The sequence below is a fragment of the Sorex fumeus genome, unplaced genomic scaffold, assembly GCF_029834395.1.
Source record: "Sorex fumeus unplaced genomic scaffold, SorFum_2.1 ptg000063l, whole genome shotgun sequence".
NCBI classification, from domain to species: Eukaryota; Metazoa; Chordata; class Mammalia; order Eulipotyphla; family Soricidae; genus Sorex; species Sorex fumeus.
In genome coordinates, this window is record NW_026606120.1 from 77,736,526 (window position 1) to 77,756,802 (window position 20,277).

Below are 20,277 nucleotides of genomic sequence, written 5' to 3' on the forward strand. Positions count from 1 at the left end.
GGCGGGCCTCCCGGGAGGGGGTGGGACGGGGCGTGGCAGGCCGGTGCCCGTCGTCGCGTGCAGGGTCGCGAGCCCCCGGCCCGGCCCGGTAACGGCCTCTCCCGCCCCGCCCTCCCCGCTCGGGCCTCCCCCATCCCCACAGCGGCTCCTGGCAGCGCCCGGGGCGGCGACGGCGGCGGCGGCGGCAGCAGCAGCGGGGTGCGGGCTGAGGGCCCCGGGCCTCGACGGCCCCCCTCACCCCCGTACCCCAGGACTGTGCCTAGTCCAGGAGGGGCTGGGGGGCCCCATGGAGGTGAGCGCGGGGCACCCCTGCCGCGGTGCGCCGCGCCCCCGCGCCTGAGAGGGGCTGAGGGACGGGCGAGGACGGGTCGGGGCGGCGGCCGAGCGGCGCGGCCCCACACGCACGTCCCTGAGGCGGCCGGGTCGCGGGGAAGGCGCCCGCGGGGGGCGCCCGGGCCGCACCGGGGGGTCGCGGCGACACGGCGGCCCGGGGCTGGGGCGGGGGGGGCGTGCGGGGCGCGGCGGGGAGGTGACGGGGCCGGGCGGTGGCGCGCCGCGTCCCCTGGGCCGCGCCCGCCTCGTCGGACCCGGGACGGTGCCGAGGGGGCGGCGGCGGCGGCGGCGGCGGGCGGCCGTTTGCGCGGGGGCCGCGGCGGCGTGACGCCCGGTCGCGTTCCCGTCCCTCGTGCAGCCGAAGGTGGCGTTCCGGGGAGGCGCGAACCGCGGCTGGAACCTCGGCGCCGACGCCAGCCGGCTGAGCGACGTGTTCAACAGCGTGATGCTGAGCGGCCCCGCGTCCTTCTACGACGGCTACAAACCGCAGGTGGGCGCCGGCCGGGTCCCCCCTGCCCCGCTCGCCGCGCCCCAGAACTTCCCGCTGGGGTTGCTGGTTTGCGGGAGGTGCTGGGGGAATGGACCCCGGGCCGTCTTGCACGGCCACTCGAGCGTTTCGGCCCCGGGAACTAGCCCCGCAGCCCCAGGAACGTTTTTGAAAAGACAAGAGTTGGGCCGGGGCGATAGCACAGCGGGTAGGACATTTGCCTAGCACGCCGGCGACCCGGGTTCGATTCCTCCGTCCCTCTCGGAGAGCCCGGCAAGTGGCAAGCGACCGAGAGTATCCCGCCCGCACAGCAAAGCCTGGCAGGCTCCCCGTGGCATATCCGATGTGCCGAAAATAGTAACAAGTTTCACAATGGAGACGTTATTGGTGCCTGCTCGAGCAAATAGATGAACGTTGGGAGGACAGTGGAGTCCCCTGAGCCCAGGGTCCCCTGAGCCCAGCCCGGTGTGCCGCCCCTCCCCCAGCACAGCCGGGTGTGGACAAAAAAAAAAAAAACAGCAGGAGAAGGGACTGTTAAAGAGATTCTGGAAAGGGCTCTGGGCGCCGGGAGATAGCTCCAAAGGCTAGTTGTGCACGGGAGGCCTGGGCTGGGTCCGAGCAGGTAGTTTCCAGTTGCTCTTAGCAACACCCTCTCTGTATCTCAGTTATCCCCAACATTGTAACAGTCGTTATAATGAGATTCTTGAAGATGGGTGAAGTTACTCACTTTTACATTTTTTTGAGAGGATATAAACTCAGTGTTGTAATATTTAGAATGTTCTCAGTTATTTCTATGACAAAACTTAGTAAGGTTTTTTTTAATCGAAGTGTGATTTAATGCCCATACCCACATACTCAGAAGCTACTCTCTGCAGTGCTCAGCGGGACCCCACGTGCAATGTAGGAGACCAAATCTGGGGCGCTCACATGCAAAGTATTTGTTTCATTCTTTTGACCCATCTACCCAGCCCCCCTCTTTAAATTTTAATTGAGAAAAAAAAACCCGCCTATTTCTTAGTCAGCACTATATACTTTGTCCTTATAGAGAGGGCTCAGAAAGGTAGTATAGCTAGCAAGGTACTTGACTTTCACCCAGTGAACTCCAGTGGGTTCAGTCTCTACCTCCACATATGGTCCCCCAGCACCACCAGGAGTGATTCCTGACTGCAGAGCCAGGAGTAAACCCTGAGCTGAAAAGAATAAGACTTGGCTCTTGGGGCTTGGAGAGATAGCTCAATGGACTGAGCACTTGCTTTGCATACAGGAGGCCTAGGTTCAATCCCTAGTACCTCATAAGGAGTCCCCTTGACCACCACCAAGAGCAACTCTTGAGCACTATGGGTGTACCTTTCAAAAAAAGTCAGAAAGAAACTTCTATTTCTATTGTTACTATGTCCGAATGTTTTAAATTTTTACATTTATTTTAGCATTCCTTATTTGTAGAATAAGTAATTGAGCTATCTAGCTTAATTCATAATTTCTAACGTTTCAAAAAGGAACTACTGGGGCTGGAGCAATAGTACAGTGTGTAGGGCGTTTGCCTTGCATGCAGCCAACCCAGGTTGGATTCCCAGCATCCCATTATAGTACCCTGAGCACTGCCAGGAGTAATTCCTGAGTGCAAAGCCAGGAATAACCCCTGTGCATCGCTGGGTGTGAACCCCCCCCCAAAAAAAAAGCAAAAAAAAAAAAGGAACTACTATGGGTCAGAAAGAGTTTCAACTTAGAAATCCCTAAAATATTTATCTGATTCATTAGAGAAACTCCTTAGTGTAGAACATATTTGACTGTCTGTCTAGATTTTATTTTTGGTTTCCTATTAGACCTGTTTTATCTCCTCTAACTTTTGATTTCACCAATATTCTGATACAGGTAAAGTTTTTATGTATGTTTCTTTAAAATTTCAGAGTGAAGACAGTGTTGACCTTCGGCAGACCTACACTACACTCTCTTCATCAACAGAATATTCCAGTTCTGTAGATTCTTCACTTTTCTATGCACCATGGTCTACTTATGGAGATGATATTAAACAGCCTTCTAATTCTCAGATCAGTGTAAAGAATAGGTAAAATAGATTTCTCAGACTAAATGAAATGTTGTTAATATTGATGACATGGGATCCCAGTTGTAGTAACTCTTTATTCCCTATATCATCATTTCAAGATTATGGCATTATAATTTTATGTTTGCCAAACTCTAGGAATACCTAAAATAGGCAGATATATATGGATAATTTTTTTTTTGCTTTTTGGGTCACACCCAGTGATGCTCAGGGGTTACTCCTGGCTCTGCACTCAGGAATCACTCCTGGCAGTGCTTGGGGGACCATATGGGATGCCAGGGATCAAACTTGGATAAGTCACATGCAAGGCAAATGCCCTCCCTGCTGTACTATCGCTCCGGTCCTATATGGATAATTTTTAACTTACTACTTTGAAAAATTCATTAGAGTCAACTCTTAGTGAATTAATCTTAAGTTATGGCTCTATTTCCTCTCTGGAAAATCCTTCTCTATACCTGTACTATATGTGAACATATATCAAAGTTATATGTTCACTGAAAAAAAATTTCAAATGGGGCTAGAGAGATAGCCAGTAGGGTGTTTGCCTTGTATATGGCTTACCCCAGTTTGATCCCTGGAACCCCATATGGTCCCCTCAGCACTGCCAGGAGTGATCCCTGAGCACAGAGTCAGGAGTAAGTCTGAGCACTACTGAGTCTGATCCCCAAAAAGTCATACTTTTTTGAAAAATATAAAAGAAAGCAAGGCCAGAATGATAGTACAGCAGGTAGGGTGCTAGCCTTGCATACTGCCTATCTGTGTTCCATCCCTCGTACCAGTATTATTCCCTGAGCTTCAGGGAAGTAAGCAAAACCAGGAGTAAACCCTGAGCATCCCGGGTATGGCCCAAATATTTAATAAATAAATAAATAAATAAAAACAAGTAGCATTATATTTAACTCAGCCTCTCCACTTATCAATATACCTGGTGTCTATCAACTGGTATGTCTTAATATATAGGCATATATTAATATGACTACTATTCTAGATCTATACTAATAGCTATATAAAAATCTTTTATATAGGTGCCAAAATGTTAGTACAGTGGATTTGGGCACTTACAAACAATGGGTTTGATCCTTGGCACCACATATGGTTCCCCTAGCACTGCCAGGAGTGATCCCTGAGTGCAGAGCCAAGAGTAATCCCTGACTCAGAGATCACTCCTGGGCTGAAAAACAAAAAAAAAAATTATATATAATCTGGGGCTGGAGCGATAGTATGGCAGGTAGGGCATTTGCCTTGAACAAGGCCAACCTGGGTTTGACCCTAGCATCCCATATCATCCTTTGAACTCCCCAAGAATAATTCCTGAGCATAGAGCCAGGAGTAAGCCCTGAGCACTTCCGGATGTGACCCAAAAACAAAACGCATAAAAGCCTTTTATATATAATTTTTGGGCTGGAGCGATAGCACAGTAGGTAGGACGTTTGCCTTGCATGCGGCCGACCAGGCGGATCCCAGTTTGATTCCTCTGCCCCACTCGGAGAGCCCAGCAAGCTACCTAGAGTATCTTGCCCACACTGCAGAACCTGGCAAGCTCCCCGTGGCATATTCCATATGCCAAACACAGTAACAACAATTCTCACAATGGAGACGTTACTGGGCCTGCTAGAGCAAATCAATGAACAATGGGAGGACAGTGCTGCAGACAGTGCTATATAATTTTTATGAAATTACATATTGTTATGAAATAACCTATAACAAAACAGATATGTAGGAAGACCTTTTAGTTGCTTAAGTGTATGATAATGTTAACAAGTCACATTCCTTGTAAATACAGAAAAATTTCCTTCAAAAAAAGTTTATTTTCTTGATTTTTGTTTTTTGGCCCAAATCCTGGAGTACTCAATGAGCTACTCTTGGCTCTTGGTGGTCACTTCTGCTGTATTGAAATTAAACTCAAGCCTCCTGCATGCAAAGCACTTGCTCCAGCCTTTTGAGCTAGCTCTCCAATCCCAACAAGGTTTCATATTATCTCAAATGATGATTCATTCAACAGATTAATAAAAACTCACAAAATTTGCCCTTTTTTTTTGGCTTTTTGGGTCATACCCAGCAATGCTCAGGGGTTACTCCAGGTGATGCTTGGGAGATAATATGGGATGCCGGGGATTGAACCCAGGTCCGCTGCTTGTAAGGCAGGTACCCTCCCTGCTGGACTATCACTTCGGCCCCCATATTTGCCCTTCTTATTTCTAAAGATCAGTGAAATACCTGTTAGGCAAATATTAGGCATTTTCATTTTTTAAATATCCTCTATTTTAAATGTTAAAAATAAAATAAGGGACTAGAGTAATAGTTCAGAGGGTAGGGTGCTTTCCTGGCATGTGGCTGACCTGAGTTCTGTCTCAAGTACCCCATGTGGTCCGCTGAGCCTGCCTGGAGTGATCAGGTTTTGGCCCAAGAACCAAAAACAAACCAAAAAAACCACAATTTTAATTTAAAATATATTCTATGATAAAATTACCCCAAAATTGTAAGGCATAAAAAAGTAACAATTTGGGCCAGTGGATAGGGTGCTTGCCTTGCACACAGTAGACCCAGTTTGATCACCTGCACCACATATGGTCCCCCTGAGCCACAAGGAGTGATCCCTGAATAAGAGCCAGAAGTAAGCCCTGAACACCACCAGGTGTGGGCCATAAAACAGTAACAATAAAGGAATCACAAATATGGAACTTGTTGCTGTTTTTGCGTTCAAATCACAGTTGAAAAGATTTGCAAATGTTGGTGCTATGCTTTGTGTTGTTTTCAGTAGCAGCTATAGGACCAAGCATGTCTACTTATAGATCAGAGATTTTTATTTTGGTTACCTAAAATATATAATGTGTTGAATTTGAAATGCAGACAAGATATTTTTGTGCCATAGACTCTATGTAAAGTGAATAATAATGCCTAAGTTCCTCTTCCAGAGTTTTTTATTTGAAACAATAGTTTATATTCAATCCAAATATTTTACAGAAAAATAATGGTGAATGGAGCTGATAGTATAGTGGGTAAGGAGGCACTTGTCTTGCATACATCTGACCTAGATTCAATCCCTGTCATTCCATATGGTCCCCCGAGCCTACCTGGAGTAATTCCTGAGCACAGAGCCATCAGTAACCCCTGAGCACTGCTAGGTGTCACCCCAAAATAACAATAATAATAATAATAATAATGGTAGAGGGGCTAGTGATGTTGTCCTGTGAAAAAGTGTATGCCTCATAATATATATATGAGATCAATTCCCAGACTTCAAAAAAAAAGAAAACTATTGAGATAATGTATAAATAGAAATGAATATATAATATTTCAGTATGAATAGAACAATTTACATGTTAAATTCATTTATTTTTAGGATTCAAACAGAAAGAAATGACTATGGCAGTGAAACAGATTTATATGGACTTGTATCTAACATTTTGGAAGAACAAGATAAATCACAGCCATATTTTGCTGAGGGGTTAGTAAGATTTAATAATTTTAATACTTTCAAACCTTAAATATTTTTAATACTATATTTACCCGTTAACTTTTTACTTGTGCGGTTTATCTAACAATAGATGTCTTAATTCAGTTGTTTTTTTCTAGGAGGCTCAATTTTGCTGAAATACTTGTCAGACAATTGAAAGTTATAGTCTAAGGTTTTATTTGCCACTTAAGAACTTTCATTTCTGGGATTAGTTATACTATGGCCGGTAGGGCATTTGCTTTGCACATGACTGACCCAGGTTCGATCCCCAGCATCCCATATGGTCCCCCAAGTATTTCCAGGAGTAATTCCTGAGTGCATAACCAGGAATAACCTCTGAATATCACCAGATGTGATCCAAAAAGCAAAAAAAAAAAAATTAATTTGTAAAATTATTCTTGCATAGTTGAAAGATATTTCACTTGGTCTCATAAGCTAAAGTTTGACCTAACAAGTATAAAGTCAAGTTTTATAGATCCCAAAGAATAAAATTATCATTATTGTACAGAAGTTGATTTTATTTATGTTGTAAAAAATATTTTACATTTTCTTTAGTTGTTCTATTTGGGTATGGAACCCATAGTAACCAAATGCCTATTTCATAAATGAGAAAGTCTACTAAAATATTTTAATTTTAGTAACAGTTTAAGCAGATCATATCTTTTTTTCTTTTGGCTGTACATCCAGCATTGCTCAGGGCTTACTCCTGACTCTGTACTCAGGAATCACTCCTGGTGGTACTCAGAGAACCATATAGGATGCTGCAGATCAAACCTGGGTTGGCCGCAAGCAAAGCAAGGGCCCTATCCACTGTACTGTTGCTCCAGCCCTAAAGAGATCTTTTTATAGTTAAAGAAATTATAGTCAAGGAGTCATATCAATAACTCGAGTGGGCTGAGTGCACCCATTGATGATTCAATTCTTGATAGTACCTGGTGCCTTGAGTACTGCCAAGAATGAACCCATGCATTGAACTGGTAGTAGCCTCTCAGCATAGGTGGGTATATCCCAACTCCCCAACCCACTAAAAAAGAATTGTGGTCAAGGGTGGAGCGATAATACGGGAAATAAAACACTGTGATAGTTGTGTTGGCCTCAATTTATTACCAAAATTGCAGTCAAATTTTGACAGGGGTGGAGGTGGGGTGTACCTGAGCAGTAGTACCGAAAGTATGTGTTTGCCTTGCATGCAGCTGACTTGGGTTTGATTCCCAGCACCCTATATGGTCCCCTAAGCTCACCATGAGCGTTCCCTGAGTGCAGAGCCTGCAGTAAGCCGGAGTACTACTGGTGTGCCCAAAAACAACAAAAAAGAATTGGTGGTGGCACACCTGGCAGTGATCAGGACTTACTCCCTGCTCTGTGCTCAGGAAATCATTTCGGGTGGTGTTCAGGGAACTGTATGTGGTATTTGGGATCAAACCTGGATCAGCTATATTCAAGGTAAGTGCCTTAACCCTGCACTATCTTACCAGCCCTAACAGCTTTTTTTTTGGGGGGGGGGAGGAATCATGCTTGGCAATGCACAGGGGCTACTCCTGTCTCATGCACTCAGGAATCACTCCTGGCGGTGCTCAGGGGACCGTATGGGATGCTGGGAATTGAACCCGGGTCAGCGATGTGCAAGGCAAATACCCTACCCGCTGTGCTATCACTCCAGCCCCCTCAACAGCTTTTATATAATAAAATTTTAAATTACTTAAAGGGAAAACTCACTTTGATTTCCACTTTAAAAAAATAAACAATTTACCCGGGATAGTACAATTTACCCAGGTAGCATGCTTGCCTTGCACATAGCCACCAGGTTTGATCCCCAGAATCTCATATAGTCTCCTGAGCGCTATCAGGAGTAATTCTAGAGTACAAAGCCAGAAATAACCACTGAGCATCACCTGGTATGGCCCCCCCAAAATTTTTTTAAGTAAACAATTCATATAACATCATTCAGCCCTAAGGCCAGACTGGAGTGATAGTACAGCGGGTAGGGCATTTGCCTTGTACATGGACAACCCAGATTTGATCTCCGTCATCCTGTCTGGTTCCCTGAGGACTGCCAGGAGTAATTCCTGAGTGCAGAACCAGGAATAAACCCTGAACATCGCCGGGTGTGATGCAAAAAAGCCCAAAAAAAAAAGTCCCTGCATATTACACCATTCAGTCATCATCCTTAGACCTTAGTTAATGTCTCTTAGAAAAGTATAATGACATATTAAAATTTGTATGGCATATAACACATTAAGAGTAATAGAGAACTATTCGGAAATAGTAATACTTTATACAGCAAAGATAGAAAGGATTAGAGGTGGTGAGGTAAAGGGCAAGATAAATGTTTTTGAAAATCATTCCTAACACTCTTTATTTGTTTGTTTTTGAACCCTATCCCTGTGCTCAGGGATCTCTGGAGGTGGTCCTTGAGGGGCCATATGGATTGCTGGGATACAATCCATGTTGGCTGCTTGCAAGGCAAGGGCCTAAATTACTGTAATATCTCTCCACCCCTTACCTCTCCACTGAGGAAACAGTCTTTTAAAATCTAAATTGTAATTCAATATATTTACTTTTTCTAGGACCTGCTCCTCTAATTTAAAGTCAGTTTGGCCAATGAACACAAGCAGATTTGCAGATCACCATGACCTCTTAACAGAAACCAAAAGACCAATAGATACAACCATCTCTCAGCAAGCTTTTTACAGTGGTGAATCTGTATCAGCAGTGGAAAAACAATACCTGCATAATAGTAATCTCACACCACAACAAAAAATAGATGAACTTTATCATGGATTTACTGGGTTAGAACTTGAAGAACAATGGATGTATCCCTCACGAAGTGATCATTCTAACTGTTATAATATCCAGACAAATGATACAGCCAAGACATTCCAAGAATATCCTTTTATCAAAAACTGTTTTACACCACAAACTGGTCTGTCTGATATTATGAAAGAATCAGGAGTTGATACATATTCGTATGGAAGAGAGAAAATATGTGCTAAAAATCTTGAAGCACCATTACAACAAAAAAGGGCCGAGATGTTTCTTTCCCAATTTAATAGATACAATGAAAATGCAGATTACAGTAGATATCCAGAGTATGGTCATCCTAATAAGGCTAAGCTTAGTAAGTGTTCAAATTTTAGTGTCCAAGATAGTAAAAAATTAGCCAATGGTACACCTGAAACGCCAACTGTAGAAGCAGATACCTATACAAAATTATTTCAGGTTAAACCAGCAAATCAGAAAAAAATGGAGGAGACAATACCTGACCAGCAGAATTTTACATTTCCAAAAACTACACCACATCTAACAGAAAAACAGTTTGCAAAGGAAGCAGCATTGACTGCTGATTTTGGCTTAAAATCAGACTATGGACTAAAATCTCACACATCTTGTCCAGCTAATAATGATTTTGCTAATGTCACTGAAAAGCAACAGTTTGCTAAGCCTGACCCCACAAATTCTGAGTATTTTAAATCAGTGAATTTATTATCAAGCTCAGCAACATCTTCAGGAGGAATCAATTTAAACAGACCAACTTGGATGAATATCCAGACAAAAAATAACACTCCTATTCCTTATAGAAATCAAGGTAACCTGATAAAATTAAATAGTCACTTAAGTGCAGCTTCAAAAGGTTCTAACCATTCTTCAGATTTCCCCCAACTATCATCCACAAATTTAACCCCAAATAGCAATTTGTTTCAGAAGTATTGCCAAGAAAACCCTTCAGCATTTTCTATATTTGATTTCAATTACAATGGTGTAGAAAGAATTCAGTCTGTCAATCACATGGAAGGACTGACAAAGACTGGAGAAGAAAATCTTTTTGAATCGGTTGCCGATAAAAAAATAAAGCAGCCAAATGGATTTTGTGATAACTACTCAGCTCAGCAATATGGGATCATTGAAAATGTAAACAAACATAATTTTCAAGCTAAGCCCCAGAGTGGACATTATGATCCTGAGGAGGGTCCAAAGCATTTAGATGGCTTATCTCAAAACACATACCAAGATCTGTTGGAGTCACAGGGTCATTTTAATAGCCACAGACAGGGAAGTGGAGACAACAATATTAATACCCGTGTGAATCGCACACAGGCCTCATGCTTTTCTAATAATTATATGATGGGAGATTTAAGGCATAATCAGAGTTTTCAACAACTTGGTTCAAATGGGTTTCCCCTAAGATCCACCCACCCATTTAGCCATTCTGTTGTTCCACTGGTGGATTCCTATGATTTGTTTTCTTATGATGACTTAAGCCATTTATACCCTTATTTTAATGATATGATGTATGGTGATAATTCCTTTTCTGGTTTCGTGCCAACTTTTGGATTTCAAAGACCAATTAAAACCCGTAGTGGACCAGCCAGTGAACTTCATATTCGTCTAGAGGAGTGCTATGAACAATGGAGAGCATTAGAAAAGGAGAGAAAAAAGGTAATGCAAAGCTGTTCATTTAGTAACCGTATGTACTTTCTACTTTTTTTTTCTGTGTACTTTATATTTGCTTTATTTCTGAGCTGGATTCTTCTGTAGGTGCAAAATTAAGTCTAAACTTTAAGGAATTCAGTGGATTAAATAATAGAAATGGGTTTAAATAGTTTTCGAATAGTTAAATTTTTTGTTTAATATAATTTTTGACTATTAAAATTTATCCCTTTTCTTGGAGGGGGGTCACACCTGGTGATGCTCAGGGGTTACTCCTGGCTCTGCAATCAGAAATTGGTAGTACTCAGGAGATCATAGAGGATTCCTGGGATTGAACCCAAGTGGGCCACTGCAAGGTGAATGCCCTACCCACTGTTTTATTACTCCTGCTCATATATCAAGTCAGTTTTTATTTAAAGACAATTTTTAATGATTTCTCAGGCAGCTAAGGAATATTTATGGTTAAATAATATTTAGAAAATTTAGCATTTAAAAGTCATATAATTTTTTACAGACAGAATTGGCCCTTGCCAAGAATTACCCAGGAAAAAAAGTATCCAGTACTAACAATACTCCAATTCCAAGGTTGACCTCCAACCCATCGAGAGTTGATCGCTTAATTGTGGATGAACTTCGAGAACAAGCTAGAGTAAGCTGTACCATCATCCAATTTTTTTTATTTTAGTAACTTAAAAGAATATTGAAGAATATTTTTGGAGGGTGGGATAGGATTGAACCTTCTGGTTCATATATATGCATGTATTTTTGGGGAAGGGAGCACACACAAAGAAGTGCTTAGGGCTTACTACTGACTTGAGCTCAGGGATCAATTCTTGAAGAGCTTGGGTTACCATTTGGGGTGTTGGGGATCAAACCCAGGTCAGCAGCATTCAAGGTAAGTGCCCTACCTATTGCTCACCCCCTAATACATATACTTTTATCACTGAACTATACCTCCAATCCTAAGGATTTTTAAATCATACTGATATGGGCTGGAGCAATAGCACAGCGGTAGGGCGTTTGCCTTGCACACAGCCAACTGGCCAACCCAACACAGGTTCGATTCCTCCGCTCCTCTCGGAGAGCCCAGCAAGCTACCGAGAGTATCTCGCCTGCATGGCAAAGCCTGGCAAGCTCTCTGTGACATATTCGATATGCCAAACACAGTAGCAACAAGTCTCACAATGGAGATGTTACTGGGCCCGCTCGAGAAAATCGATGAACAATGGGAGGACAGTGCTACAGTGCTACTAATATATCATTCTTTAGGGGGAGGGGAACTTGTGTCACATCCAGCAGTGCTCAGGGCTTGCTCCTGGCTCAGTGCTCAGGGATCACTCCTAGTACTCAAGGGGAATTGAGCCCAGATTGTCCATGTGCAAAACTAAGCACTTAATTCTCTATACTATTTCTCTGGCCCACTTTTTAATTTTCTGAAAACAGTCTAGGACCAGAGAGACAGTACAGTGGGTAGGGCGTTTGCCTTGCACGAGGCTGACCCAGGTTCAATCCCCAGCATCCAATATGGTCCCCCGAGCACTGCCAGGAGTAATTCCTGAGTGCAGAGCCAGGAGTAACCCGTTCATCGCCGGGTGATACCCCAAAAGACAAAAACAATTTTAAAAAATCTATTGAGAAATTTATTTTTTATTTATAATCATTTGGGGGGAGGGGACTCCAGGGCCACACCTGATGTAGTGCTCAGGGAACCAGGTGATTCTGGAGATCCAGCTCAGGGTCTCTTCATTGCTCTGCATGCTCCAGTCCTTTGAACGATCTCCCTGGTCTTTTTTGTTTTTGTTTTTCTCCACTGATAAAACAAAATTTTATTCTGAACAGAAAAATTAAAAATGTATGTGTTTTTGTGTGGTGTTGGTGTTGGTGACTCCCAGGAGGCCGAGGGTCCCAACTGGAAAGAGGGTCAGTGCTGAGGCCTGAGGATGCAGTGCTATTTATAGGCTCCCCTCCAAGGCTCAGGCCTCCCACACAATGGGATCCAGCAGTGCTTGGGGTCCTCCAAAGCCATACTCAGCCACGTCGGGTGCCAGAAATTAAATCCAGGTCAGTCACATGCAAGGCATATGCCTTAACCCCTGTATTATCAAAAAATACTGTTTTAAACCCAAAAAAATTTATGGGAATGTAAAGAAAGCTCAGGTGTGAGGGCTGAGTTCACCTTCTGGTACCATGTGGCTTCAAACACAACTGGTGTAGCAATAGAGGATTCGAGATTGCCAGGGTGGTTCCCAGTGTCAGAGTAGCACTGCATCACGAACTCTGAACACTGAACTGTCCAGCCCAGTTGACTAAGTATCCCCCGGGTGAGCCCCCGCTCCTGAGCATTGCTTAGAAGTCTTAAAATAGTTCTTATTTTTTTTTTGTCACACCTGGCAGTGCTCATGGGTTATCCCTGGGTCTGCTCTCAAGAATTACTCTTAATGGTTCTTATGGATCATATGGGATGCTGGGGATCCAACCCAGGTCAGTCGAGTGTAAAGTAAGTGCCCTACTCCTCTTCTGTTTCTCCAGTTCAAAAAAATTTTCTTTTTCTTTTTTTATTTTTTTTATTTTATTATTATTTTTTTTTGCTTTTTAGGTCATACTAGGTGATGCACTGGGGTTACTCCTGGCTCTGCACTCAGGAATTACCCCTGGCGGTGCTCAGGGGACCATATGGGATGTTGGGAATCAAACCCGGGTGGGCTGCATGGAAGGCAAATGCCCTACCTGCTGATCTATTGCTCCAGCCCCTCCAGCTCAAAATTTTTTTGTTTTTTTCCTTAATAGCACTGTAGCACTGTCCTTCCGTTGTTCATCGATTTGTTCGAGCAGACACCAGTAACGTCTCCATTGTGAGACTTCTTGTTACTGTTTTTGGCATATCGAATATGCCACCGGGAGCTTGCCAGACTCTGCTGTGTAGGCCAGATACTCTCAGTACCTTGCTGGGCTCTCCAAGAGGGAGGGAGGAATCGAACCTGGGTCGGCCGCGTGCAAGGCAAACGCCCTACCTGCTTTGCTATTGCTCCAGCCCCTGGCCCCAGTAAAAACTTACTTTTGGGGCTGGAGTGATAGCACAGCGGGTAGGGCGTTTGCCTTGCACGCGGCCGACCCGGGTTCGATTCCCAGCATCCCATATGGTCCCCCAAGCACGGCCAGGAGTAATTCCTGAGTGCATGAACCAGGAGTAACCCCTGTGCATCACTGGGTGTGACCCAAAAAAAGCAAAAAAAAAAAAAAAACTTACTTTTAATTTTTGTTGTTGAAAATAGTCTTAGGTTATTAAGGGCCAGGAACTTAGCTCAGGGGCTGGGGTGCATGTCTTCTATGACCAAGTTTATTCTAAAGTACCACCCAATACCCAATTATCACCCCCTTGTAAGCCCTGGGTGTACTTATCTGGACTCAGCTGACCTGGGTTTGATCCCTACTACCACCTGAGCACAGCTGAGTGTGGACCCAAAAAAACAAAACAAAAATAAACCAAAAAACCAAATTGGTGTTTCACAGAAGTTAATTTGTTTTTCTTTTGTTATTTTGGTTCCTTACCCCCATCTTGGGGAAATATTCTTACCTGTACATTTTTGTTCTTTGAATGGTGGCGAAGAATTATTCCAAAGAAAGTTTGTTTGAATGTTAGGTTATAGGTATTCTAATATCTTGAAGCTTTTTAAATTTTTTTATTGTTGGAAGAAACACACCTGGCAGTCAGTGTTGGTGGGGTGACATGCAGTACCAAGGATGAAATTTAGGGTTTCACACATTCAAGGCATGAGCTCTACCACTTGAACCATATCCCTGGTCCTGCTGTTATGTTGTATTTGAGTTATTTTTCTACTCTCTTTAATCATTCAACACCAACTTTTCTCATGAATTGCTAAATCATTAAGCAATTATTTTTTTAATTTAATGTTCAATTCTTAATTATTTTAAAAGTTCCCTTTATACCTTTCAAGTTTATAATTTAAAATGTTAGGCACTACAATTAAATATTTACTAATTATGACAAATACTAATATATCTACTGCCCCTTTAAAGCATAATTAACCAGAAGACAGACTTCCTAATTTTTCTTAGCAGTTTTGGCAATCATAGTATTTATTTGGAGCGATAGCACAGCGGTAGGGCGTTTGCCTTACAAGCGGCCAACATGGCCGACCCGAGTTCGATTCCTCCGCCCCTCTCGGAGAGCCCGGCAAGCTACCGAGAGTATCTCGCCCGCACGGCAGAGCCTGGCAAGCTACCCATGACGTATTCGACATGCCAGACATAGTAACAACAAGTCTTATGATGGAGACGTTACTGGGCCCACTCGAGCAAAATCGATGAACAACGGGAGGACTGTGACCGTGACCGTGATCTCATCATAAAATTAAATCTATGTTATTGTCTGTTTTCAAGATTATACTCCTTAAAACTATCACTAGTACCAGAGAGAGTTCAATAAGCAAAGTACATGCTTTGCATTCAGGAAACCAAAGTTTAACCCTCAGTACCACACAGTCCCATTATCACTGCTGAGAGTTACCCCTAAGCATAATGTTGGGAATATCCTCCAAGCACCACTTGGTGTGACCTAAGAAAAAAAACACTAGCACTAATTAAGAAGCAAGGGGCTGGAGCAATAGCACAGCGGGTAGGGCATTTGCCTTACACTCGGCCAACCTGGATTTGATCCCCAGCATCCCATATGGCCCCCTGAGCACCGCCAGGGGTAACTCTTGAGAGTAGAGCCAGGAGTAACTCCTGTGCATTGCCGGGTGTGACTCAAAAATTAAAAAAAAAAAAAAGAAGAAGATAGTTCAAAGGAGGGCTGGCATATCTCCCTTTTAACTTTTTTTTTTCCGCTTTTTGGGTCCCACCCATCGATGCACTGGGGTTACTCCTGGCTCTGGCACTCAGGAATTACTCCTCCTGGCAGTGCTCAGGGAACCATATGGGATGCCGGGGATCGAACCCCGGGTCGGTCATGTGCAAGGCAAATGCCCTACTCCCTGTACTTTCACTCCAGCCCTTCCATTTTTTTAAAATCTACATTTTTATACCTCCTATTAATGCTCTTATTCAACAAACACAATGTCAGGTCTTAAATGTGTACAATGACATGGACATATTTTTTTTTTAAATGCTTGACTTTTTCATTGTTGTTTATCCTCTCAGTAATTGATTACTTGAAAGTTTCTAGAATTACTTGTGCAAGTAGGTACAAAACATTGAACTGAAGAGGCTGGAGATACAGAACAGCAGGTAAGGTGCTAACCTTGCAAGCAGCTCACTCAGGCTCCATCCCTGGCACTTCATGTGGTCCTCTGAGTCTGCCAGAAGTGATCCCTGAGTGCAGAGCTAAGAGTAATCTGAACATTACCAGGAATGACCCCAAAACAAAAAAATTGAACTGAATTCAATTTTTGATACAGTAATCATTCAGATATTTGTTGAATATTTTTACTCTTTATTCTTTACTGAAGATTTGTTGTTTTGGTTTGTTTAGTTTTGTTTTGGGGTCATACCTGGCCATGCTCAGGATCACTCATGGTTGGCTCTGGGGACCCTATGGAGTTCTGAGAATTAAATCTGGGTATGCCATAAGCAAGGCAAATACTCTACATGCTACATGATCTCTCCAGCCTTGTTTTTGTTTTGGGGTCACACCTGCCAACGTTCAGGGGTTACTCCTGCCTCTACACTCAGGAGTCACTCCTGGCAGGTTCAGGGAATCATATGGGATTCTAGGGATTGAACCTTGGTCAGCTGCTTGCAAGGCAAGTGCTCTACCCATTGTACTATTGCTCCGGTGCTGAAGATCTGTTTTTTTTATTTTAGGTAATTATAATACAATGTAGTTATATGCCTATCAAAATATTTCCCATAGGTTGTGACTTTATTAGGCAAAATGGAACGCCTTCGAAGCTCTCCCCTTCATGCCAATATCTCCACTGCTCTTGATAGACATTTGGAGTCCATTCACATTGTACAGTCACGTAGAAAGGATGAAATTGTTAATGCTTCAAATCGGCAAAGACAAGGAGTTCCTAGATGCCAGGATGACAGAGGTACACATATTAATGTATATTTTTTTGATAAGGCAATAATTCAAATGCAAGTAAACTCAGATTCTGAGGTTAAAAATTTGGATTTCTAGGGCCAAGGAGATAGTTCAAAGGGCCTAGTGCAAAGCCTTTAGATGTGGGATGCCTGGATTCCTTCTTTAATTTTTCATTTTTGGGCCATACCAACAATGCTCAGGGTTTACTCCTGGCTCTGTGCTAAGGGATCACCCCTGCTGTTTGGGAAGTGTATGGGATGTCAGGGATAGAACCCCGGTCAGCCTTGTTGCAAGGCAAGCGCCCTACCCACGGTAGTACCTCTCTGGCCTGATGGGTTCCATTCTTGGCAATACATGATTCCCTAGGCATTGGTGGGTAGAACCTCTGAGCAGAGTACCACCTGAGCATCACTGGGTACAGCCCCAAACAAAAGAAACAGCCAAAAATGGTTGAATTTCTAAAAAATTATGCTTAATTTAAGGAATAAGTTGTTTAGTGATAACCCCATGATTTACTCCATGGTATTATGATGTTTTGCTAATTGTATTTAATTATAATAAATGTCAAAGTCCATATTCACTAAAGCATCATTTGTCACTGTTAAAATGAGAAAGTATCGGGGCTGGAAAGATAGCACAGCGGGTAGGGCATTTGCCTTGCACGCGGTCGACCTGGGTTTGATTCCCAGCATCCCATATGGTCCTCTGAGCACTGCCAGGAGTAACTCCTGAGTGCAGAGCCAGGAGTAACCCCTGTGCATCGCCAGGTGTGACCCAAAAGGCAAATAAATAAATAAATAAAATTAGAAAGTATCAGCACTTAAAAATGTTAAGTACTCTTGAGTTAATTCAGTCATTAGCTATCCATCCTTCTTTTATAAAAATAAAAATGTTGGCCAGAGAGTACAGCTTTGCATGTGCCCAGAACAATGGTTTGAATCCCAGTACTACATATGGTCCCCAGAACACTCTGCCAGATATGGCCCCTGAGCACAGAACCAAGTGTAACCTCTCCCCTCAATTCATAATAAGGTAAAGGTAAAGGTAAAGGCCCTCCCGTTGATCGTCGATTTGCTCGAGCGGGCCCAGTAACGTCTCCATTGGAGACTTTGTTGTTACTGTGTCTGGCATATCCAATACTCTCGGTAGCTTGCCGGGCTCTCCGAGAGGGGCGGAGGAATCGAACTCGGGTCGGCCATGTTGGCCGCTTGTAAGGCGAATGCCCTACCCGCTGTGCTGTCGCTCCAGAATGTTCAATCATTTAGAGCTCTGGGCTTTGTAAGAATCAGGTTTTTTGTTTTTGTGCCACAGACAGCTATACTCTGGAGATCATATGCAGTGCTGGAGATTGAAGCAGGTCTGTCATGTACAAGATGTACAAGGCAGACACTTATCCCCAGTACTATCTCTCTAGCCCCCAAGGAATTTTTTTTGGGGGGGGTCACACCCGGCGATGCTCAGGGGTTACTCCTGGCTCTACACTCAGGAATTACTCCTGGCAGTGCTCGGGGGACCATATGGAATGCTGGGGTTCGAACCCAGGTCGGCTGCAGGTCGGTCGCCCTACCCACTGTGCTATTGCTCCAGCTTCCCCCCCACCCCGCCCCAAGGATTCTTAAATGGCCCTGTTTCTTTTTCAGATGTTTTTGCCCTTGCATCAGCAATTAAAGAGATGTGTGTGGCAACTCGGAAAGCTCGCACTACCCTGTGGTGTGCCCTGCAGATGACCTTGCCTAAAACAGCTAGTACAGCTGGTCAGACAGATGTGGAAAAGGCTTTACAAGATATAGTAAATTGTGAAGATAAAGTCCATGAAAGCATGAATAGTGGCAATCCAATGAACCAGAGAGGTGAAGCAAACAAACATTAAGGAAATGCCAGCAGAGAGAAGAATTAAAAGCTGATAAGTAAATGTATCAAGACATACTAAAAATTTTTAATGAACTTGTCAAACTTGAAAACTTCAGTACATTAACTTTCTTTCAGATTTAAAGTTAATACCTTAATGAAGTCTAAACTTCTATTTTAAAATCTTCTATTTGGAATGAATCAGATGTAGTTTAAAGTGACTCAAAAGTAAAGTTGACTACTCTAGGAGCTCCAGGTAGTCCAAGATAATAAATTTGTTTAAGTTTCCAAACAGCTAAAATATTGTTTAAACTGTTCTGCAGTGCAGGTAAATGCAAATGTGAAATTCTTCTAGAAGATAAGTTTCATTTAGGTCTGCCTTAATAAGTACCCAAATAATGAATATGTGACTGTAACCGAATTATGGTTACAGTCTAGTAACCACGTTTTGATTGTGATATAAAAGTGTTTTCCTTACAAAACTGGATAATACCTAGGAAGCAAAGGAAAATAAGGATAAACCCAATATTCATGTAAAAATTTAACATTAAAAATACTACCATATTTATAAATTTGAAATCTTAGTGTCTAAGTATATGGAGGGAAATGCATCTGATTCTCCTAAATTAGTGATAGAAGTGCCAGTGTAAAAACCATGCAAGTTACTGAATAGAAAGCCTGTTCAAATCATTTGTGTATATTCTTAAAAATTTTATTATACTATTATTAAATATTTCCAATTTTAAAGTATTTAAATTGAATCAAAAACAAAAACATTTTTTGTTTCTGGATCTTTTAGACTTGATGCACAGTAAATAAAATAATGAATATTGTTTTAATACCCTTAGTTTGCTGCCTTTTATGAGGGTATCACGAAGTTCTAAACTATTATTTTTAGGGTTAATCTTTAGTTTACCATTGGTTAGTGTATATTTTTTGTAGTTGTGTTCACTAGTTTTTTTTTTAAGAGCTCTTGAAAGCTTGACTTTTTCTGTTTCTCATCATTTAATATCTTTGTATGGAACCCGAGTAATTTATTCATTAATATGAAATGTTGGTATTATGTGACTCAGAAGACCTTGGGTTTTAACATTTCTAGCATGAGTTAAACTATAATATAATGTATTGATGAAATTTAATTGAACTATCCTCGACTAGAAACACTGATGCTTTAATTGTTGGTGTTTTTCCTAGTTTTAGAAATCCTGGTATTAAAAGAGTGTAATCACACCACATAAATTTTCTTTAGATGATGTGCAGAAGAAACTGATTGAGAATGCAGGAGTAACTGTATGGAGAAACATTTGATCACTGATATACCTTAGAACTACCAAAATGAATTACATTGAGAGTAGTCAAATAAAATAGATCACCCCACCACAGTTGCTGCATAAAAAGTAGTTAAAGTTTGACATAAGACATGTTGGATGTTATGAAAACAAATATTGTACTAAATTTAGTCTCGAGAAAAAATAAATTACTTTGTTGAAAATATTTGGTTTCTTGTTTTATTAGTTTCTAACTTTAAAAGTCACTCCTGGGGGGGAAAAAAAGAGTCACTCTGGGAGCTGGAGGAGCAGTTTAGTGGGTAAGGCATGTGAATGATCACTGTCTGG

At 42.5% G+C, this 20,277-nt stretch overlaps 1 protein-coding gene across 1 annotated transcript; it reads left to right on the plus strand.

Moving 5' to 3' along the window:
* The first annotated feature begins 286 nt into the window (after nucleotides 1-286).
* On the plus strand, nucleotides 287-18,683 carry MEIOC (meiosis specific with coiled-coil domain). The gene is made up of 8 exons (XM_056126568.1): nucleotides 287-292; nucleotides 692-823; nucleotides 2,728-2,885; nucleotides 6,226-6,330; nucleotides 8,907-10,776; nucleotides 11,282-11,416; nucleotides 16,640-16,820; nucleotides 18,454-18,683. The coding sequence occupies exons 1-8, from the start codon at nucleotides 287-289 to the stop codon at nucleotides 18,681-18,683; spliced, it is 2,817 nt and encodes a 938-aa protein (XP_055982543.1).
* The last annotated feature ends 1,594 nt before the right edge of the window (nucleotides 18,684-20,277 follow it).